General features: G+C 36.4%; 1 protein-coding gene across 1 annotated transcript in view; it reads left to right on the top strand.

Moving 5' to 3' along the window:
* Nucleotides 1–22,234, top strand: part of LOC126184298 (protein trachealess-like) — a 310,612-nt gene extending 288,378 nt beyond the window's left edge. Inside the window, exons 13-15 of the mRNA XM_049926675.1 lie at nucleotides 2,186–2,254; nucleotides 2,393–2,548; nucleotides 16,666–22,234. Coding sequence (XP_049782632.1) covers nucleotides 2,186–2,254; nucleotides 2,393–2,548; nucleotides 16,666–16,863 — 423 coding nt within the window. The 3' untranslated portion in view covers nucleotides 16,864–22,234. The remainder of the gene's footprint in view (nucleotides 1–2,185; nucleotides 2,255–2,392; nucleotides 2,549–16,665) is intronic.
* Nucleotides 22,235–22,733: the final 499 nt, after the last annotated feature.

The raw sequence follows: 22,733 nt of genomic DNA, 5'->3' as shown, positions 1-22,733 counted from the left end.
ACTTTGTTCAAGCCGTCAAATATCTACAGCAAGGTCATGAAAATTTCGCGTAAACGATAATGCAAAATGCAACAGGAAATCGGTGATTTTTACTGTCATATCGGAAAATTAGTGGTTTTTACGAACTATCGCGTAATTATGCATTTACCCCGTTTCCTTTTGGAAATGTCATGAATCTCAAAGCATCAGTTTACTGCTATCGGTATCTAATGGGTTTTTAGTGTTGAAATTGCATCTAGACCTTTTTCCTCACTGTTGAGGTGCGCGCATAACCTTATAGTTACAGATCATTTCTAGTGCACAAAAGTGATTTCCTAGATGCGACGTCAGCTTAAACTACACTATTTCGATCGAAGTCGGTTAAGGTAAAACGTACGGCACATTTACCGACATCGCAGAAAATCAGTTCAAAAAATGATGCGTTTTGGAGAGCTCTTTTAATGCGATACTGCACTTACACTGCATATTTTCGTAGTAAGCAAATACAACTACGAAAACCGCCAAATATGGCACTTTAGTTTTGCAAAGATACAGAACGAATAACATGGCGCCTGCTCGGATTGCTTCTATCAGTCAATCACAACATGGGACATTTGAAGTCATAAAATGTAATTCAGTTTTGTCAAAAACTGACATGGTATACAATGGCTGTTTCAAAATAGAGTTTAATTCTTAAAATAAAGAAGAGTAACCGGCCACTGTTGATAATGGAATTTATTAAGAACAAATAGTGCCGTTACCTGTTTCGAACCGACAGGTTCGTCATTTTGTTTCAAACCAACAGGTTCATCATGAAATGGCTATTTAGTTTAAAATTTCATTTAGGCTATGCTGTACACGTGATGTTGGCTGATTTCCTGGAAGTTCCTTGCGATAGGGCATCACCACGACAAGGAAATTTCGCGACGATGAAATCAATCAACATGACATGTACAGCATGAGCTGCATACAATTTAGAACCTGATCATCCGTTTGGTGATGGAACTGCCGGTTCGAATCAGGTAACAGTGATATTTGTTCTTCATAAATAACATTATTAACAGTGGCTAGTTGCTGGTTTTACTTTATTCTAATAATCAACCTTTCTGATAACTAATCTGTACAAAGTAACTGATATGTGTATTTGCGTTTCCAATATAACACCGAAAAACTATTAAATGAGACAAAAATGAAGAACGTACGGTATTATCAAAATAAACAGTCAAAAAAACCATCGAAGTTGGTAAAACATAACATCAAAATTGGGTAAAAACAGCACCGAAACTGACAAAAAAAACACCGAAATTGGTCATAAAACTGTACGGTTTTCCCTTGTCCTTCCCTGTACGATCCATTAGTTTGTCGCCGGAGCTCCAAGCACGATTAAAACAGTCACGGAGATCTAAAAGTTTAATAAGATTATTAATTCAATGTAAGTACTAAAGATAAAATCTGGATATATCGGGTGTTCCTCTTAGGAGTCGTCAGACACATTCTATCTGGTGTTTCGTCAGATATTTGCATTTCGTTCTTGCAGTGTGTAGCTTGAGTCAGCCAAAAAAAAAAAAAAAAAAGAATACTGCTCATCACGTCTTTGATGCAGCGACCAGTATTAACGGAAAGAGTCGGTTTATTTCCCGTTACAAAGAAAATCGTGTCAAAAGAGGAATTTTGTGTGCCCATTCGATAGAGCGGTCCCAAATTAGTCTAGTGCGATATTCAGCTTAGATGTATGTATTAACATTGACACAATAAAAAGTTTGTTCATCTCTCCTTCGTTGTCCGGTTTACCCCGTCTCGTGTGCCGCCATGGCCTGCCGCTATCTGCTACCGCCATGCAGCAGCGCTAAACAGTCGCAGCCGGACTACTCGTTATTTTTCTTGTTTTACTGTCCCTGTTAGTACATATCGCTAAACCGAATATCACACTGGACTAATTCGGAACCACTCATTCGAATGGCCACGTAAAATACCTCTTTAAACATAACATTGTTTGTAAATGGAAACAAAACTACTCTTTCGATTGACTCTGGGGGTGGCCGACTACAGCTACAGATTGCAAAAACGAAGTTGAAAATATCTGCCGGAACACGAGAGGAAATGAGCGTGATGACTCTCGGGAGAGACAGCTGGTGTAAGGGGCGTGGTCTTTTGGAACAGTTTAGACGTTTCGCGACGCAGTGAGCAGCAGCGGGCTGTTTCGCAGGTGGGCCCCCTGCCGACGCCGCCGGGCAGCGACGGCAGCTCGTACGCGGCGGCCGCGGCGGCGGCGGCTGCGGCGGCGGCGCCGGGCGGCGGCGGCGCGGCGGGCGGCGACGTGGCCTTCAGCAGCCTCGTGTCGTCGTACGCGGCGGCCGCTGCGGCCGCGGCCTCCGGCGCGGGGGCGGCTGCGGGGGCGGCGGCGGGGGCGGGTGCCGCCGCCTCGAGCGCCGCCGCCGCCACTGCCTACGACTACCACTCGGCCATGACTCCGCCCTCGTCCGTGTCGCCGCGCGACAAGCACCAGCAGCAGCTCTTCGACGGTTACCAGTACGAGCTGCCCGCTCAGCCGCTCCCTCTTAAGCCGCAGGTTCGCATACATAGTTACTTCGGTAGATTCATTGAAACCACTAACCTTTCTTACTCGCTCTCCAGAACTCTCGGGGAACTAAATTCTTTTATTGTATTTTTCGCCCTCGGGTCTCGTCCAGTCTCGACCTCTTAGCAACTCATTATCAGACGATCTGTTTAAAAATAAAGAGAAAGGGAGACGGTGAACTAGAGCAAGCTCCCTGGGTTAATGTGGATCCTAGACAGTAAGGGTAACTAACTAACACAGATAATCCAAGATACCGGAAACTGCTGCTTACAAAACGTGCATAACGTACGTGTTATTCTCCAGAAACTGGCAATTTATTTACAATGGTGCACTTAATTTAGAAATTTGTGGTAAGTTCCTAAGGCACGAAACTGCTGAGGTCATCGCTCCCAAGGCTTTCGCACTACTTAAACTAACTTACGTTAAGGACAACACACGCACTCCGATGCCCGAGGGAGGACTCGAACCTCCGATGGGGGGAGCCGCGCGAACCATGTAAAGGCGCTAGACAGCACGGCTACCCCGCGCGGCGGTGCACTTAAAATTCGCCTCATTATGTCAGTTGAGGAACTTCGATGATATGCTGAAAAGTTATACCTCCGAATTCTTTATGTTAAAACTCTTAAAACTTTTTAGATTAAACAAAACTACATCCCTCTGCCACTAGAGGGTTCTGAATTGTAGCGTGTAAAATTGTGGTGTGGCTGGCTCTGAGCACTATGGGACTTAACTGCTGAGCTTATCAGTCCCCTAGAACTTAGAACTACTTAAACCTAACTAACCTAAAGACATCACACACATCCATGCCCGAGGCAGGATTCGAACCTGCGACCGGAGCGGTCGCGCGGTTCCAGACTGGAGCGCCTAGAACCGCTCGGCCATCCCGGCCGGCCAAAATTATGGTGTGTAACGTAACTATGTCGGTGTGTGTGAAATGGCATGCCGTAATAGAGTTTCAAATTCAAAGACTTCTTCCACTCTGCTGTGACATATGAAACAAACTGACGTCTCGGGTTCACTGTAATCGATCATCCTCCGTATAGTCCCGACTTCGTCCCATTCGATTTTCATCTGCTTCCAAAACTTAAAGAACACTTCAGAGGACTTCATTTTAATAGTGGCGAAGCGGTCCAAGCAGAGGTGAGGATGTGGCTCCGCCAACAGAGTCAAAACTGGTCTCTTATTGGGAGAAATTCGTTCATCACTAGGTTGATAAACATGTGGACATAAAGAATAAAGATGTAGAATGTTAATACATTCGATATTTAAAAAAAAACCTTAAGAGTTTTCACATAAACAATTCACATTTCATCGCGCCATCGTACTTGATTGAGAAGTAGTAGCTTCAAGATCAAGCAAGCCAACAGTGACCAGGAGAGTTGCGTGCTGACCCCTTGCCCTCCCATGCCGCAGCACAATGACACCAGTGCCAGAGGATGACACAGTGCCCAGTCAGTCATGGTTGGCCCATTTTTGCAAGAACATGGACCCTTGCTTTGCTTACACTTAAAACATCCTGTATTTTGCTTTATATGCTTTCAGTTCACTTTGGGGAGATAATCATCCAGTTTACTTATGTGTCCATTTTTCATTCACTTTTTTCCTGATAACTGTTCTCATTTTATGGAAAGTAAAAAAAACAGTACAGTTAAACGAATTTTGTCCTGCATAATCTAATAACATATCAATGCATATCATTGCTCTGGTGTATGTATTGACAGGAGCCTCAACCGCTTCATCATTACAGCCTTCCTGTACCGAATACACACTGCTTATTATATCCACATCACTTAGCTGCTAAAATCCAGGTTCATAGGCATCATCTACGTTTTATAACAAGGAGTTTGCTTCAGAAGATCGATCAGATGAGTAGGCACTTTCACTGAAGGGTGGCGCATCATCTTCCAGCAGTAAAACATGAGGTGCATATATAATACTGTATTCTAAACGAAACTAATTGTTCTAATTATAACAGAATTCCTCAGACTTGGGTTTTATTCTTTCTAAAACCGCTAACCTATGCATGGATAACCTACATGCTGATAATCAGGTGGTTGCTGTAGTAGGAAATGAAATTACGAATGGAAACTAACTTCTGTACACAACTATAAGGAAGAAAGGAAGCAAGGAAGCAAGGAAGGAAGAGCAGGATTTAATGTCCCATTGACATTGAGGTCATCACAGATGAAGCACAAGCTCACATTGTTGTGAGGATGAAGTAGGAAATCAGCAACACCCTTTCAAAGGAACCATCCCAGCATTTTGTCTGAGTGATTTAGAGAAACCATGTAAAACCTCTGCCAGAATGGCTGGATGCAGATTTGAACCATCATCCTCCTAAATGTGAGTCCAGTGTGCTAATCACTGCTGCGCCTCATTTGATTGCACAACTATACACATCTAATACATTTAGAAGATAGTCAACAGAACTGGCCAGGAGTTGCAAGCAGAATCTGAACATAAATGAAAGTTGTGGCTACAGTTGACTACATGACAGTATAAAATGGATAACTCATAAATCACAAATTTAACATTTAAAATAACAACAATATAAAGCTTATTGTGAGAGAGAGCCTTCTGAAAGTGAAAACTAGTAAAAAGACACATGCAAACCAGAAGAAAAATTGAATCCAACAAAGGGAAAGGAAAAATAGAGAGAAGACCCATTATAACAGTTCAGTAAATACTTGATGATGTTGTTACAGATATCACTATGATAATTTCAGAACTGATGGGGATAGTTTTTTTTTTTTCAAATTAGTATAAGTTCCAAGTTCTTCAAGTGCATCCATATGGCATCCTTTAGGAAAAATGAGATATATCCTCATTTGGCCTACATAGAATTTTTACACGTTTAGTCTTACATATGCAAAGCTCTGTGTGGTTATTATGAACTGCTCTTTCCTTATGCCATATTTTATCTTGAAGTTAATTTTGAGTATAGAAGACTACCTTCATTTTATTCTTAGGAAAGAATGAATAGTTTTCTCAGATGCTTTACCTCTGTAAATTAACACCACAATTTTTTTCTATCTTTTCTATTTTGTCAAACTGAATATTGCTATTCTAAGAGTCATAAGCAGAGGAAAGGACACAAAAAACTGTGACTAATTTCTAATTTTTGCACGCCTTTCAGTGTGGTAGCAGATTCTGTATATAGGATGTTTCAGGACACACACACACACACACACACACACACACACACACACACACACACACACACACACACACACACACACACCAGTTCTGACCATGGTTCTTGGGTGGTTTCCCTCGATTATCAATTGAATGCCAGAACTTGTAGCCCACTCCTATATCTTCTTAATTGGGACTTCCTCTGGTAGGGCATCTGGCTGAAATGAACTGTGACTCTTTAATGGTTTGAATCCTTGCTGAATGGAGTAGAGAACAAAAAGTGAAAAAGAAATTCTAGCACCAGAGTTGATCACGATACCTGTGATTGACAGCGACATTGGTACACTGTATATGTAAAAGAGTCACTGACTTTACTCTGTTTACACATCAACACACATTTACCCATAAATTTTGTTTTCAGTTTTTTTTGTCTAGGACATAATTATCATCGTAGAAACAAAGTTGGTTGTAAGACAAATAGCAAAACTAGAAATGCCCTCCTATTTCTTCCCAAGTGAGACTCCTTTGTTCCCACTACAAGCTCATCTGGTTTTTTAATAAAAGTTCCCGACTCTGTTATGGGACATCACTTGAACAACTTTAGTATGAAAGACACAAAAATATACCCTCTAGCATGACGATCTGTGTGGAGGTCTGTGGCAAATATGGAAGACATTGTTATGTGCTCTAGGCTGTCTCTATTACTGAGCAAACAACAGAATCTGACTTACAGAAGGAGGGGGGGGGGGGGGGGGGGAGCCTTGCCTGTTCAGATTTGTCTGAACACTTGTAGCATTGCCTTGAATTCAATGCTCAAGAAATGGCCAATAGTTTTCCTTGACAGTCTTGAGCTCAGACCATGACTGGCCTTTACTGGAAGTGGGTGTCTGTACAATTCAGTTCTGAAGCCATTCCCTACCGTGAAAAGCTTCTGTGATCACTAATGTCTCCAGTACAGTTCTTCCCAATCATTATGTACAAGACAGAATTGCTGCTGCTTGAATTTAACACGTCATTATTTCATAAAAATGATCAACAGCAAACAAATAACTTACCAAGACAGCTTGTTCATGTATACACACAAATAATAAAAAATCACACAGTTTTCAACTTCTTGGTATATTTTGGTAGAACTTTTCATAACTCTAACCATTAATTCATTTCTTTGAGCTTACTTTTTCTCCATAGACTTTGTTTTACAACCAGTTCTTACAATCAAAAATGTTATAGGTTAAAGAGCAACAAATTTTGTGGCTAATGAAAGTGGTCAGTCCACTGCACGGGGAATGTTGTATTCAGATGATGTGTTCTTTGATGAGTAGAATGTGTAGGAGATCAATAATTCTAAAAAAATCATCCAGTCATGTAACAAAATGAATGAGTCTCAGAAACAGTCACAACTCATTTTGCAGGAATCTCCACATGTGAGTCTTGTAAGACTATTTGGTGAGAAAATAGCAGCAATTAATCACGTCTTAGTCAAATTCCACAACACATTTACAGTGACACAATCATAAAAACTAATCTGTGGTTTTATCACACCCCACTGTAAGTTTCCAGTGTTGTTGATGCCATCGTGAGTGAAACTAGCTTCACCAGCTCAGCAATTACCCACTGACAAGATTCTAATCACACAGCTTTATTGCTTGTGTGAAGGTACTGCATGCGCTGATATGCTAACATAAATTATACAACCCATGCTAATGTGACATTTGTCATACTTTTTTATGTGTAACACTGATATGTGTGACATCCAGTGTGTGGTGGTCATAGGACTACATTCTACAGACTCAAGAACGGATTGTACATCATCCAAGTTTTGTTTACTTGTATGTTAAGTAGAAGTTTTTATGCTGGGAATAGTGATAGTCTCACAAAATTCACTGAAAACACAAAAAACACTTCTGAGTGTAGTTCTCTGCTTTTAAGACTCAACAGTATTCTTGACAAACAGCAAGAATACTTCCCTGGTATAATGCATAAATGAATACCACCCTGCTAAAACCATCATGTCTAAAAACACACAACATTGTTTTAGGAACTTCTATTATCTCAGACAACCAGCTTTAAACTACACCATTGTCTGATATAGATAGTAAGCCATGAGTGATAGCCCTCCATTTTGCACTTATTCACATGCCTCACAATTGTGCATTTCAGTCTCAAGCAGCAGTACCTCCACACTCAGAACATGTGTTTCTAACAACTTTGAACTGGAAAATGCTTGTAAAACTACCTCATTAAATATTTAATATCTCTCATATACATTCTCTATGCTGCATCAGTTTGATTTGTTGCAGTTCCTTTCACATCAAGGCTCTCACTTCTAAAAGAGAAGAAAGATAACTTACAAGTAAAATTTTGATAATGTAGAATTTATTATTGCAGGCACTGCCACTGACCAATAAGAATGCTTAACAACCAGATTTCCAATAATTTCTCAGTAGAAAGATCTAATTGTGTTTAAACTTCACCACTAATATATGACAACCAGTCTACTAACACATGTTATTGTGCAGTTCTGTTGATATATTTCATGACTTTGCCAGCTAAAACTATTGAATGGAATCACACTCTATATTCTGGTAATCAGTATCATCAGAGTCGTTCAGCAATCAGTACCCAAATTCATGCAATACAAAGAGAAATTCCCCGAGAAATTGCCTGAGCCCTCTTTGACCTCATGTCATTGTGTTCAGAGACTGTGCTTGCATTATGTTGAGAGTTTCACTCAGTACTAAATTGTTGTAGTCAGAGATCATACACCATTCTGTGAGTCTGATGTGTATCACCATTTACATATGATATGATATCAAGATCATTTTAGTCACATGTAATCTTCTTTATTCTACAATTTCCACAAACACTAGCGTATATCACAAAAAGCACACTTTTTTCCATTGAAAGATTAAGTAAGATCACAAAGAAGAAGGGATGATTAAAAGACAAATAATTTTTTTATGTAGATCACAAAATTCCACAAGGAAACATTAACTGTAATGGATTCATCCTTTCCACATTACAACATTCACATTTCTGTGTCTGGTGTTTGACTGTGATAAATTAAAACACACTGCAGCAGAGGAGAAAAAGTAAATCAAGATTGTGGATGAATAGAAGATGTTATCCATCATACTTCAGTCTATGATCACTTGTAGTCTTTGATCTGCACAAAATATCTGTCATATACATTAAAGAGCTTTTTAAGAACAACAAATTTTATGTCGGAAAAAACGTAGTAATTTGGATTTAAACCTCAAGAGATTCAGACACAGGAAAGATAGTGTGGTGACTTATTAGTTAACAATAATTAGTTTAACCCACTAACCTACCTGAATATCCAAGCACATTAAATCACCCATTTCCATGACATGGCGAGATGCACCAGCTGGATATATAGAAAATGAACTAGTTTAACTCATTATTTTTCACAAAACTTTAATATGTAGTTTCAAATAATTGATAATTATTATGACAGTGAAAATACATTGTGCCACATTTACACATATCAAATTAAACTTCATGTGTAAACGTCCTTGATCTTAAGATGAATAAAAAATCAATTGGAATAACTACATTGATAGGTTGATCATAAAAGGGAGAAATAGTTTGCTATCTTTGTAATTAGAAGTTAGAGCCTATTGTAATATTAGTAACTATTCCATAGTTTCTCACCTTCTCATGGTAACTGATGCAAAATGAATAAATTATCTATTCTGCATTCTGACCAATAAGGAAAGAGTAAAGTTTCTTTCCTAAATGGAATACAGATGTGTGTACAGAAACATTATCATAAATTACAAATAACTGGTACCCTTAGTTTATTTTAACTTACATGGCAAAAAAAATCATTCAAAAGAGACTAAATTAAAAAGTAAAATGTCAGAAAAGTGAAGTAAAGGACTGTAGGTATCCAGAGTTCTGTTTCATGTCACTGCGAAAATCATTAAGAAGCAGTAATAAAACAGCTGTTTCATTTAACATCAATGACCACAAGTGGCAAATGATCTTTATCAGATGTCCAGGCTTAAACTGAAATGAAACAGTCGCTGGAAAAAATTATAAGCAATTAGTACTTGTTGGCTTACAATATTGAAACTTGAATTTCATCTGCAAGTGTTCCATTTGATTCTATCCCCTTGAAATCTAGTACAAAAATCTGTAACAAATTCATGCAATTAAAGACAGAATTCAGACTTTGAAAGTAACAAAAAAAGGTTTTGCCCAGTTCTTTAACTTTTTAAAAATATGCAAATTGCTACATACAACAGAATTAACTGGCCAAAAGATTGTAAAATTTGGCCAACTACTCTACTGAAATTTTGAGAAGATATATAAAAGTTCATAGGTGTTGAACTGTACAATAAGAGAATGTATAATTAATTAAGAATATCAAAAATGTCAGTGCTCTGCAATAATGTTCCTGTTACTGAAAATGTGTTGGTCTATGCAGTGCAGTAACTGTTCCTAACAGCAAAATTTTGGAATGTTCCATGCGACATAACAGCCATAAGACTGAAATACAATAATTTATTGATAACTGTGTCTTTTTTATTTTGTAATTCAATTTAGAAAATATTTTTCCTTCCACAACTGACAGAAAAATATATTCTCCTTGTTGAAAATTTTCTCCATGAAAGGAGTATATCAGAAAAATATTTCTCCTTTGCCTCTTCTCATACTGCAATTGAAAATGTAGTAAAAAGGAGAAGGATAGGCTTTATTGTTGACAAAGTCTGTAGCTAGACAGAAAATCCTTTTTATTCATGCTAACATACACTGGTGAGCCAAAACATTATGACCACCTCCTTAATAACTTGTTTTTCCAGCTTTGGAATGAAATACATCACTGGTTCTGCATTTCAGTTTGTAAGTAGGTTTATGGAGATACGTGCCACTAGATGTCAACACAAAGATCATGTAATTCACGTAAATAGCAGGCCACTGATTTGTGTACATATTGATGGCTTCCGACAGTGACCAAGTTGGGTTCCATAGGATTTATATCAGGCATTTTTGGTCAGTGAGACATCAACATGAGTTCACTATAATGCTCGTCAAACCACTGTAGCACGTTCCTGGCTCCAAGTCATGGACAATTATACTGCTGAAAAATGATGTCGCCATCAGGGAAGACGTCAAGCATGAATGAAAGCAGGTGGTTGCATCTGCCAGTATGTCTTTGATTACTATTACAAGTCCCATACAAGTGCAGGATAATGTCTCCCATAGCATAGTACTGCTCCCACCAACCTTCATCCATGGCACGCTGTGTGTTTTGTGCTGCCATTCACCTCAATGACAGGGTTTGTGGAGATGACTATCGAACTAGTGTAGCAAAAGTGTGATTCACCTTAAGAACCGACATGTTTCCATTGATAGACAGTCGAATCCTGATGGTCTTGTGCCCACTTCAATCATAATTGATGAAGTCGTTGAGTCAACATGTGAACACACAGGGATGGTCTGCTGCAGTGCTCGATGGTCAACAATGTACAATGAACGGTGTGTTCCCAAACACTTGTGCATGCACCAGCAGTGTGCCCTTTTAGCAGAGATGCCACAGATCACCAAATGTCCTACTTCACAGAGCAGACAAGTCTCAGAACTGCACTTTCTGTGAAGAGTCATAGATGCCCAAACATTTAGCTCCTATTAGTAGTTTCACGGTCCATTTGCTTCTTTTCTTAGATTCCTAGAATGAATATTTCACCAGCTTCAATATTTTTGAGATAATCATTTACATGCTCTGCATAATAATAACCTGCACTTTCTCAAAGTCACCTATCTCAATGGATTTCCCCATTTGCAGCTCATATCTTTGCCAGGATGTAACCCATCCATGTCTGTTCCCCTTACATATTTTTGTTACCACATCACATGCCTGCAGTGCCACCAAATGTCATCCAACATTGTGGTGGGCAGTGATCATAATGTTCTAGCTTATCAGTGTATATGCTTGTTTTATCTGTTTGTTGCAAAACTGAATTTTGTGACAGAATTTTAAACGATTGCAAATATTGGGTTTTAGGATTACCACAGGTTTATACATCTCACCTCATTTTCCTGTAGTGAAATGAAAAATTCAGTGGATTTTTTTTCCAAGTGTATTGTGTTCCTCTTATCAGAATTTGTTTCTGTACATTAACCGTGTTTCCAATTATTTCTGTATCATTGTATGGTAAGAATCCACTAACAACTCTATGTGTGTGTGTGTGTGTGTGTGTGTGTGTGTGTGTGAGAGAGAGAGAGAGAGAGAGAGAGAGAGAGAGACAGAGATATCTACAGTACATGGTAGTCCTTCACCTCCAGTTCCTTAAGGACTGTTAATACCTGATCCTTCCATTGCATCCTTGGATGTTTCCTTGACCATTTTCCAGCAGGTTGAGAATGGAGGACTCAGTATGGAGGAATTTGTCAGCTCAAAGTGGCCAAACCACTGTAGCCTCTTGTACCCTAATATTTGGCCAAAGAGACTGGCACTGATCTTCTTTTGTTCTTTATTCAAATTCAGCTTCTGTGGTATAGTAGACAGATTCATAGATCTTTCAAAGTTCCTTCCTCTCAATCACACAGATTGCTTCTTCAGTTGTTGGTGATGTTGCCCCTGTTTCACAAACATCTTAAAAGTACTGGCTGAGCTAGTGTATGTACAGCTGGATCTTATTCTTCTGTGAGAGCAGTCATGAATTGAACAATATTTCAACAGCCTGAATATTGTCTTATGGGCTAATAAATAAACAAAGAAAAGATAGAAGAAAATAATGAAATTTCATTTTATGTTCATTTAGACATAGATAAGTAAATAGCAGGGGATCCAGAAAAAATAATTAAATAAAAACATTCCTTACAAAACTATCCTATGTCAATGAAGCACACACTAATTCTTTTAGGCTTGTAGTGTGCTTAACAGCTAATAATTTAAGATCAAAGCTAGTAAATAGCTTAATGTATCTATTAATATGCATTACAATGCAAGGAGACAGGAGATTACTTCAGACATACCTGCTGCAGATTTATATTCAAGGTGAGCTTGGTCTTACCAACTATAATTACACTCCACTGTTTCTTCAGTCTCATTAAAGGAAATTGCAGTTACACCCCATAAAAATTTTGTTGTTGTTGTGGTCTTCAGTCCTGAGACTGGTTTGATGCAGCTCTCCATGCTACTCTATCCTGTGCAAGCTTCTTCATCTCCCAGTACCTACTGCAGCCTACATCCTTCTGAATCTGCTTAGTGTATTCATCTCTCGGTCTCCCTCTACGATTTTTACCCTCCACGCTGCCCTCCAATACTAAATTGGTGATCCCTCAATGTCTCAGAACATGTCCTACCAACCGATCCCTTCTTCTAGTCAACTGGTGCCACAAACTCCTCTTCTCCCCAATTCTATTCCATACCGCCTCATTAGTTATGTGATCTACCCATCTAATCTTCAGCATTCTTCTGTAGCACCACATTTCAAAAGCTTCTATTCTCTTCTTGTCTAAGCTATTTATCGTCCACATTTCACTTCCATACATGGCTACACTCCAAACAAATACTTTCAGAAACGACTTCCTGACATTTAAATCTATACTCGATGTTAACAAATTTTTCTTCTTCAGAAACGCTTTCCTTGCCATTGCCAGTCTACATTTTATATCTTCTCTACTTTGACCATCATCAGTTATTTTGCTTTTCAATTAGAAAAACTCCCTTACTACTTTAAGTGTCTCATTTCCTAATCTAATTCCCTCAGCATCACCCGACTTAATTCAACTACATTCCATTATCCTCGTTTTGCTTTTGTTGATGTTCATCTTATATCCTCCTTTCAAGACACTGTCCATTCCATTCAACTGCTCTTCCAAGTCCTTTGCTGTCTCTGACAGAATTACAATGTCATCCGCGAACCTCAAAGTTTTTATTTCTTCTCCATGGATTTTAATACCTACTCCGAACTTTTCTTTTATTTCCTTTATTGCTTGCTCAATATACAGATTGAATAACATCGGGGATAGGCTACTACCCTGTCTCACTCCCTTCCCAACCACTGCTTCCCTTTCATTTCCCTCGACTCTTATAACTGCCATCTGCTTTCTATACAAATTGTAAATAGTCTTTCGCTCTCTGTATTTTACCCCTGCCACCTGTAGAATTTGAAAGAGAGTATCCCAATCCACATTGTCAAAAGCTTTCTCTAAGTCTACAAATGCTAGAAATGTAGGTTTGCCTTTCCTTAATCTTTCTTCTAAGATAAGTCGTAGGGTCAGTATTGCCTCGCGTGTTCCAATATTTGTACGGAATCCAAACTGATCTTCCCCGATGTCGGCTTCTATCAGTTTTTTCCATTCGTCTGTAAAGAATTCGTGTTAGTATTTTACAGCTGTGACTTATTAAACTGATAGTTCGGTAATTTTCACATCTGTCAACACCTCCTTTCTTTGCGATTGGGATTATTATATTCTTCTTGAAGTCTGAGGGTATTTCACCTGTCTCATACATCTTGCTCACCAGATGGTAGAGTTTTGTCAGGACTGGCTCTCCCAAGGCTGTCAGTAGTTCTAATGGAATGTTGTCTACTCCGGGGGCCTTGTTTCGACTCAGGTCTTTCAGTGCTCTGTCAAATTCTTCACACAATATCATATCTCCCATTTCATCTTCATCTACATCCTCTTCTGTTTCCATAATATTGTCCTCAAGTACATCACCCTTGTATAGACCCTCTATATACTCCTTCCACCTTTCTGCTTTCCCTTCTTTGCTTAGAACTGGGTTTCCATCAAAGCTCTTGATATTCATGCAAGTGGTTCTCCTTTCTCCAAAGGTCTCTTTAATTTTCCTGTAGGCAGTATGTATCTTACCCCTAGTGAGATAAACCTCTACATCCTTACATTTGCCATCTAGCCATCCCTGCTTAGCCATTTTGCACTTCCTGTCGATCTCATTTTTGAGATGTTTGTATTCCTTTTTGCCTGCTTCATTTACTGCATTTTTATATTTTCTCCTTTCATCAATTAAATTCAATATTTCTTCTGTTACCCAAGTGTTTCTACTAGCCCTTGTCTTTTTACCTATTTGATACTCTGCTGCCTTCACTATTTCATCCCTGAAAGCTACCCATTCTTCTTCTACTGTATTTCTTTCCCCCATTCCTGTCAGTTGTTCCCTTATGCTCTCCCTGAAACCCTGTACAGCCTCTGGTTTAGTCAGTTTATCCAGGTCCCATCTCCTTAAATTCCCACCTTTTTGCAGTTTCTTCAGTTTTAATCTACTGTTCATAACCAATAGATTGTGGTCAGAGTCCACGTCTGCCCCTGGAAATGTCTTACAATTTAAAACCTGGTTCCTAAATCTCTGTCTTACCATTATATAATCTATCTGATACCTACTAGTATCTCCAGGGTTCTTCCATGTATAAATTTTGTACTTAGCTGAATTTGTGTTTGTGTGACATCTGGCACTTATAGTTCTCAGTAAAATTTACAGTGAATTGTAAAATTTTTAATTTTATATTTATGCTTGCTAGGTTCTAATTTCCATCAATACTCAAACGCTATGAAGTTTGTATGTTTCTGTCCTAAATGGTTTGATCAGTTTAGCTGTTATAATTCTAAATATGTTAGTATTCTTGTTTCTCTCTTTCATCTCTTATCAAATTCTTTGCACTTTTTTAGTTGTCTGTAACGGTGAGAGGGGATGCAGCTTTACTTTAAAACTTCACAAGTAATATAACATTTTGTTTTTAACTTGTATGTACCTATTTTCCAGTTTCTTCTATTTATGATAGATTTCCCCCCTCTCATCTATTCTAGAAGTCTCAAAAATGTTTCCTTTAGTCCATAATAGCTATATTTTTTATTTAGTTGACTATTTTCTAGTAATTTTTCTTTTCAGACATTTACCTGTTAAAAACCACAGTCCTCTAGTATTGAGCTTATCTTCCCTTCTTATTACTATGTATCAGTCACAGTTATAGACAGAAGGTCTATACATACATACATATATCAAATACAATGTACAGGCATCAGACAAAGACAACATTAAATCATTTATCTGTAGTACCTAGACTACTGTAATGACAGAGAATGCCTTTATTGTCAATATTTACAGGAGTATGTTCATATAAGATAATGCAGACCTTACATTCCATGGAAAGCATGCTTTTAGTTCTAATTAGCCTGAGTATGTTAGTCCCATTATTGGCTCATAAAACATGTTTGAAAAAATGTCTCAACACTGATATCATGCGTAACAGGCCACCTGGGAAATATGCAGTTACAAAACAGACTATGTGTCCCTTATAGCCGGAAAACCAGTAATTTCTGAAGAAAATTCTTCAATTTGACTGAATCACCAAAATACTTTATTTTCATAATGTAGGAGTGTGTAGCTAGAAGCCTGAAATTGTTATGTTGTGTCACATCGGAAATAATATTAAAGGTATTGGTGAGCACTAGAGACTTTCCTTCCACTTACACAGAACTTTTTCAAATATAATCAAAACTAGTGATTTCAAAATACTGCAATGCTATTGCATTCTAGAATTCACTCATTGGCACACCAACTAATCATCTCTTCATAGATATCATAGCTATCATAATATAATGAAGTAACATAATATTTCAATAAAATCAGGTAAAGAATTCTCTAATTCTGAAAAATATGTTTACATATATTACTACCTTTTTTTTAAATCAGAGCCTGAATATTTGCTCTCTGTTATTAAACTTTAATGTAGATGCAGTAAGTTTCATATGGAAGTTGGAATTCGATGTACAATTTTGCCTTCTGGTTCTTCCTACTTTTCAGAGACAATACAAAATATGAGATACTCATAGTTTGCAAAATTTTGATGATGTATAAGATCTTATAATACTTTCATGTTATAAGAATGCTTATTATAGTACTCTAACTACAATTAATAGTTCTGTTGAGACTAAAATACGAATTCAAATTCAAATTCTGTACTTCCTGTCCTCTTACACAGGTGTACTCTGCTGTACATCCATCAGCCCTAGATGCTGCATACTCATCGCTAGATCAGGCACAATTCTATCACCACCATGGGGCAGCACAAGCATTTCATCTCTACCATCCAGCAGCTAATAAGACAGTGACAGCCACAGCAACTGTCTACCCAGAAGCACTGAAGAACTCTGCCAACTGGTATTCCACCACTTCCTAGTACAGCCAACGCAGCCCTTCAGAATATTTGTACTTAATGTCAACACATGTAATATAACATACAGTTCATTTTTCAGTGTAAGATATTACAGAGTGTGTCTAGTGAGCACATTTGGGTGAGAAGAAACTGCAGGCCAAAGTAAACTTTCTGCTCTGTTTTCTGAGACTATAGTGAAAATTCAGTCTGTCCGATTATTTAACAGAGCTTGGAACTGAAGTGATAAGCATTCCAAGTGTACAGGAAGCTTTCTTTTACATATTTCCTTCATATGTAGGTCATACAGTTTGCAGAAGAAATATTTGTAACTGCAGGTGTGTCACTGCAGCATGGATGAATGCAGATACTTTTACAGACAAAGCTAAAATACAGTCTGAGATTGTTCTGCCTTACAGATGATGGAGAGGTATGATTCAGCCCCATTGGATCCAAATGGAGGGCTAAAAAGTCAATGACAAGGAGTATTCTTAGCTCAAGCATAATAATACTCTACAATTTCTTGTGTCTGGGTAAGAACACTATCAAAGATTCACAATTAACTGCTTCACACACTGAAAAAATTGTGATTGGCACTCAGTTGTATTCTACTAGATTCAGTGTTAATGTTTAAGCAGTTACAGCTTCAACAACAGCAGCATTAGTTACATGAAGAAAGAAGACTCCATTTCTTCAGAACTGTGTTTTAATGACATCCTGTGCCACATTGCACCTGTGACTCACAATGTATATTTTCTCAGTCGAAGAATTTTGCTATTAATTATATGTAATTGTGTCCAGTTAGGCCTATTCTTTCTTGTAGTTTCCTTGTCTCCATATTTATTAAGTAATACAGCTATTAGCAAGAATTGTTGAATGTTGACATTTTCTGCTATTAAAGTTTCATGTGTTAAATTGTATTAGGATATGTTTTGCATATCTTCTTATGCAGAATAATTGGAACCAACATTTCCAATTTTTCAGTGTAAGTGAACAAATGTTAAAAGTCAGTTTTTTGTGCATGGTTGTGTTTATAATTTTTCTGCACTACTGTTCATTCATATATGGAAATAATTCTGAAATGTTATTAGAATGAAAGTAATGAAGTGTGTGTATGATGGTATATAAAAATGTAACATATAAATATGTGTGTTTACGTGTTTCAAATGTGATTGAAGTTAATGTGATGGTTACTGATAAGAGATATAGTTCTGAAATTTTTCAGAATGAGAATTATGTGACAGTGTATTTACGATCAGATTTTTACTGTAAGTAATGGACACTTTTCAATAGGTATTTTTGCCTAGCATTATAACTAAATGATGCATAAACCAAAGTTAGAAGTGCTATTTTGAAGGAGGGCTGCTTCAGTTTTTGTGCCATTGACCTGTGCAATAGTCTGTGGTGATGAAGTTAAAACAGAAACTTCAGCTGGTTCATAAAAGCTGTGAAAATCAGAATTGAGAACATTGGCATCATGAGTATACACACATTTCTGCATTTGGTAGCCATCAGCTTTAGCTCTACATTTGAGCTTGTGACAGAAATGAAAATTCTGAGACCATGGCAAATTTCAAATTTCATTTATATTGCAAGCCAAAGGGAACTCAGAGCAATAAAAACTTTCAAAGAAACAACTCTACTACTGAGAAAGTTTTTGATACAACTATAGAAAGAAACATAACACTGGCAATTGGCATGTATGATATGTATTAGTCTAGGTTGCATATTGCTGTGAAAACCAGGAGCACATTCGATGTTCATGAATGTTTTCTGTCCCTCAAAAATAAATTTTGTTTAGATATTGTATGCAAAAATACATAATTCAAAAGTAAGCAATAAGGTTTTTTTTTTCAACAAAAAGGTTCTCTGTGCAATCTAAAGTAAATTGTTTTGCGTCAAGTACTAACTTTTTGTAAGCCCAAACAGCTCAGTTTCCTGCATTACACATTCTCTGACACTACTTATTGAATTGATATAAATACACTTATGATTCCACAATTTGTTTTTATGGATTCATACTTTTAAGTCAAGAAAATCAATATCTTTTCTGCAATAGATGCTGTCTTGGAAGTTAAGTTTTGCAGTGCTTAGATAGCTGACAATCATTTCAGATGCAGTCCCTAATCAAAGTGTTCACTTAATCACACTGGGCCATTTACTTAATATGTAACCATACTATGTATGAAACACACCAAGTTGAAATAGCAAACTGGACCACAATTTAAAATTAAGTGCTGATGTCTGAAATTACCATAAACCCCCTTCCAATTTCTGTTAAACTTAATAATGAAACTACTTAACTCCTTAATCAACATGTAGCATTCACTGAAGAATAAAAGTATGCAAATGTGGTTCACTAATTTTATCACTTACATAAGAACTCAATGTGGAACTATGAAGCAGGCAAATTCAGCAAAATAATTCTTGTCTTCTAACTGACAACAACAGATAGAATCATATATAAACCCTTGCATAGCTCACACAAGTTCCTTTCACATTCACTTTGGTGCATATAAACCATAGTATTTCCATGGCAATGAGTGTGGGTTGTTTACTTATTTACTTCTGTATGATCTCTAATTTCTTTTTATTTATTTATGCCAGTTTTCTTGCAGAGACACTTTGCTGCTTCAGTGCAAACAAATTTAATTTCTAGAAGATGAAGAAAACTAATAGTAAATGTGCAAAGCTGCTGAGAGTCTGAAATTTGTTTATTTTTGTGTTATTGTGAACCATTTGTTGTACACAGGCAATTTTATTTTATGCAGTACATTTTATTACATAATCACATGTTGCTGATAGCAAATTTGAGGATTAATTCTTTCATACAACACAAAATTCTATGACAACTTATGTATGATGTATAGAAGTTAAATAAATTCAGCAGGTGTAGGACTTTAAAATTTTTTCAAGATACATATTAACAATAATATGTTTTTAAAGAAAATTATTTGTGTATCTCAGAATGTACCATCAAATTTTTGCCTCTCAGATCTTTGCCTCTTCAAAATTTATATTAATTAGTTCACATTAACATTACATAAAAAAGTTCTCCCAAAAGTTTGTACAAAAAGGTTTATTTGACACATATAAAATTGTGTCACGACTTGCAATTTATTGTGTGTGTGGTTAACCAATATATATGTACAAGTGCTATTTATTTGTGAGGCTCAAGCATTTCTGAGTCTTCAAATATTCTATTTTGAATATAGAAGGGGATACATTTCACTGTACAAGTAGGCTCAAGTTTCCACATGCAATTTAAAAAAGCTTTGTGTTTCACATTCTTCATTATCAGTGATTCATTGTGAATATAGGAAGTCATCACTGGTTGCACTGTACCATTCTAACGCTAAATGACATGTGCTGTAGTTCACTTTTTAAGGACAATTGAAAACTTATATATAGTAGGGCATAATACAAAATTACAAACTAACATTTTCTTAAAAGCAAAGAAGAGTAGATCGAACTAGATTCTATTTGCTATATTAAGTATAAGATAAATAAGAGTAAGGTACATGAGAAAACACGGTCAAAAATGTATTAGCTATCTATAAAACAATTTTTCAGAATTCACCATGAAATTTTCACTGAGGGATTTTTTGTCTTGTCAATTGACAGAGAAAAATTTTTATCACAGCAAAAATGCAACGTACACTACACTTTTATTTTTGCTTATGTATGTTTTATGATGTGAAATATCAATAACATAATTCTCAAATTAAATTGGACATCAAACACAAATTATGATTATCGATACCCGTTACAGGGAGAGTTAATTCTCTCTACAATTTTTTTCATTCACACATACATGGTTGCAAAACAGAACTACTTGTTCCAAAATGTGAAGCTGTAGTAGATAAATATCTTCCCACTCACAAATTTCCCTAAAAACAAACCAGACAGTTTATTTGATGGCTACTGCATACTCCTGATATCATTATCTCTCAAAATATTTCTGTAGCAATTAAAGACTTCACAGCTGCCCTTCTTGATGCATCTCCCAAAGAATTTGTGTACACACAGGGTGTGTCCATCAGCTGCAACAAGAAAAATCTTTTCGTTGAATGTAATGTAATTTTTATGTAATCTGCATGATGATGGAAACAAAAGGTATTTGTTTCAGTACATGTTGATTCATATATAATTTGTGCTTTCTGAAGCAGACAGATCATGCTGTCCATTATGTGTAATTATCTAATGTGGACAAATGATAGCTGTTAAATATGTATCCTGTTAGTTATGAAACGTGAAGCATTGTTCAGGATACACATTCAACTGTTGCATTTAATATTTATATGATTTCTGAATTTTATATGTTATAAAAGTAAATTTTTTAATGTATTGTTAAAGAGTTAAGTTTTTTTCACAGTCATTAAATCAAAATTCCTCCACTACATGACTGAGAATTCTCATTTAAGACATTAGATAGCCTTTATCACCCACTGGCATGATTCATAAATAGAAAATATAAGCTATAAGCCTTATGCAAAATAGATGATGTTTAAAATGTTACAACTCTGTCCTCTCAGAACTATACATTTTCTTCTTAGCTCTGTTACATTTCTGAATTTGAAAAAAAAATTGATAACTGTTCATACTCAGAAAACACATCTTTTTCAATGAAATACAACCTCTTCCTTTCCTATGTGTATATTCCCTGTTTCATGCTACATCTCACATGTTTAGTTAAACAATGTGCAGTAACACTGAGGCACTCACACGAATCAGCTCAATGACAAAAAAGGTTTAAATAATTAAAAGTGATCACTGGTATTAAAATAACATTCCATGTCAGTGGTTAATTATTGAAAAGATACCCGCTGCACAGATTGCAATTATAATTAGACTGATCATAAATCAGGCTTGTTCATTTCTGCAAAATTCAACAGCTGTTGAACTTCGTATCCACTTTTTATGACAGTTACAATTTTAGTATTTCAGACAGTAATAATTAAGCATTTTAAACATTTGTTAATCTGTTGAATATGATGATTGTTCATAACATTAGGCGTTTCATATAATGTGTTCATTTAAGGTAATGTTCTCTTTGTTGGATGAACAATAAAGTACAACTTAAAACTGAATGGAAACATTATGGCCTTTATTACTTTTAGGAAATTGAAGTCAGAATTTCAGCATTCAGAGGGATAAGGATATTGTGTCAATATTTAGCAAAAATGTACAAAATGACATGGCATAGTCAAACAGAAACTTCAATACCAAAGCTTAATAATATCTATGTACATGATGTGAAACATAACATGTAATTATTCTTTACAAATCATTTCAATAATTTTAAATAATATCAGAAGACATTTTCAAATTATGCATCACAATTATCTAACATTTGTCATCATTATATTATATCATTCTGTCAATACAGGAATTCAATAAAAACAGTAACAAAAACAGTAGAATTTTGGTTTCTGGGAAATGATGGTCTTTAAAATGTTAATATAAATGTAAATGTAATGAAAAGAGATTAGCTTACATCAAAAAATTAATATATTCCAGATGCAAGAAGAGTTGTAGAAGATACTTTTCCACCTTACAAGGACCAGTAATGATCACAACACCACTTTTGATTCTTTCCATTGGTGGATGTTACTGCTTATTGACTACACTTTTTTATACTTTCTCCTATATCAATAAATTATGATGTTAGCTCCATTGTTCACACTTCATTTGTATACTTTCAAAAAAGAGGTATTTATAACAACAGAAGAGAAGAAAGGCTTGGGAAAAATTAAATATTTTGGGAGTTAGTGAAAAATTTGACCAGGGACCATGAATTAAAACAGACAGACAATGCTAGTAGAAGTAAGCTATGAAATATTACGACAACTGCAATTTGAAAATATTAGATGTTAGGAGTGTGATGAGGACACAAT

The sequence above is a fragment of the Schistocerca cancellata genome, chromosome 4 (genome assembly GCF_023864275.1).
Source record: "Schistocerca cancellata isolate TAMUIC-IGC-003103 chromosome 4, iqSchCanc2.1, whole genome shotgun sequence".
In the NCBI taxonomy this organism is placed as follows: Eukaryota; Metazoa; Arthropoda; class Insecta; order Orthoptera; family Acrididae; genus Schistocerca; species Schistocerca cancellata.
Note: the sequence above shows the minus strand (reverse complement) of the source record. Positions and strands in the feature narration are given on the sequence as shown.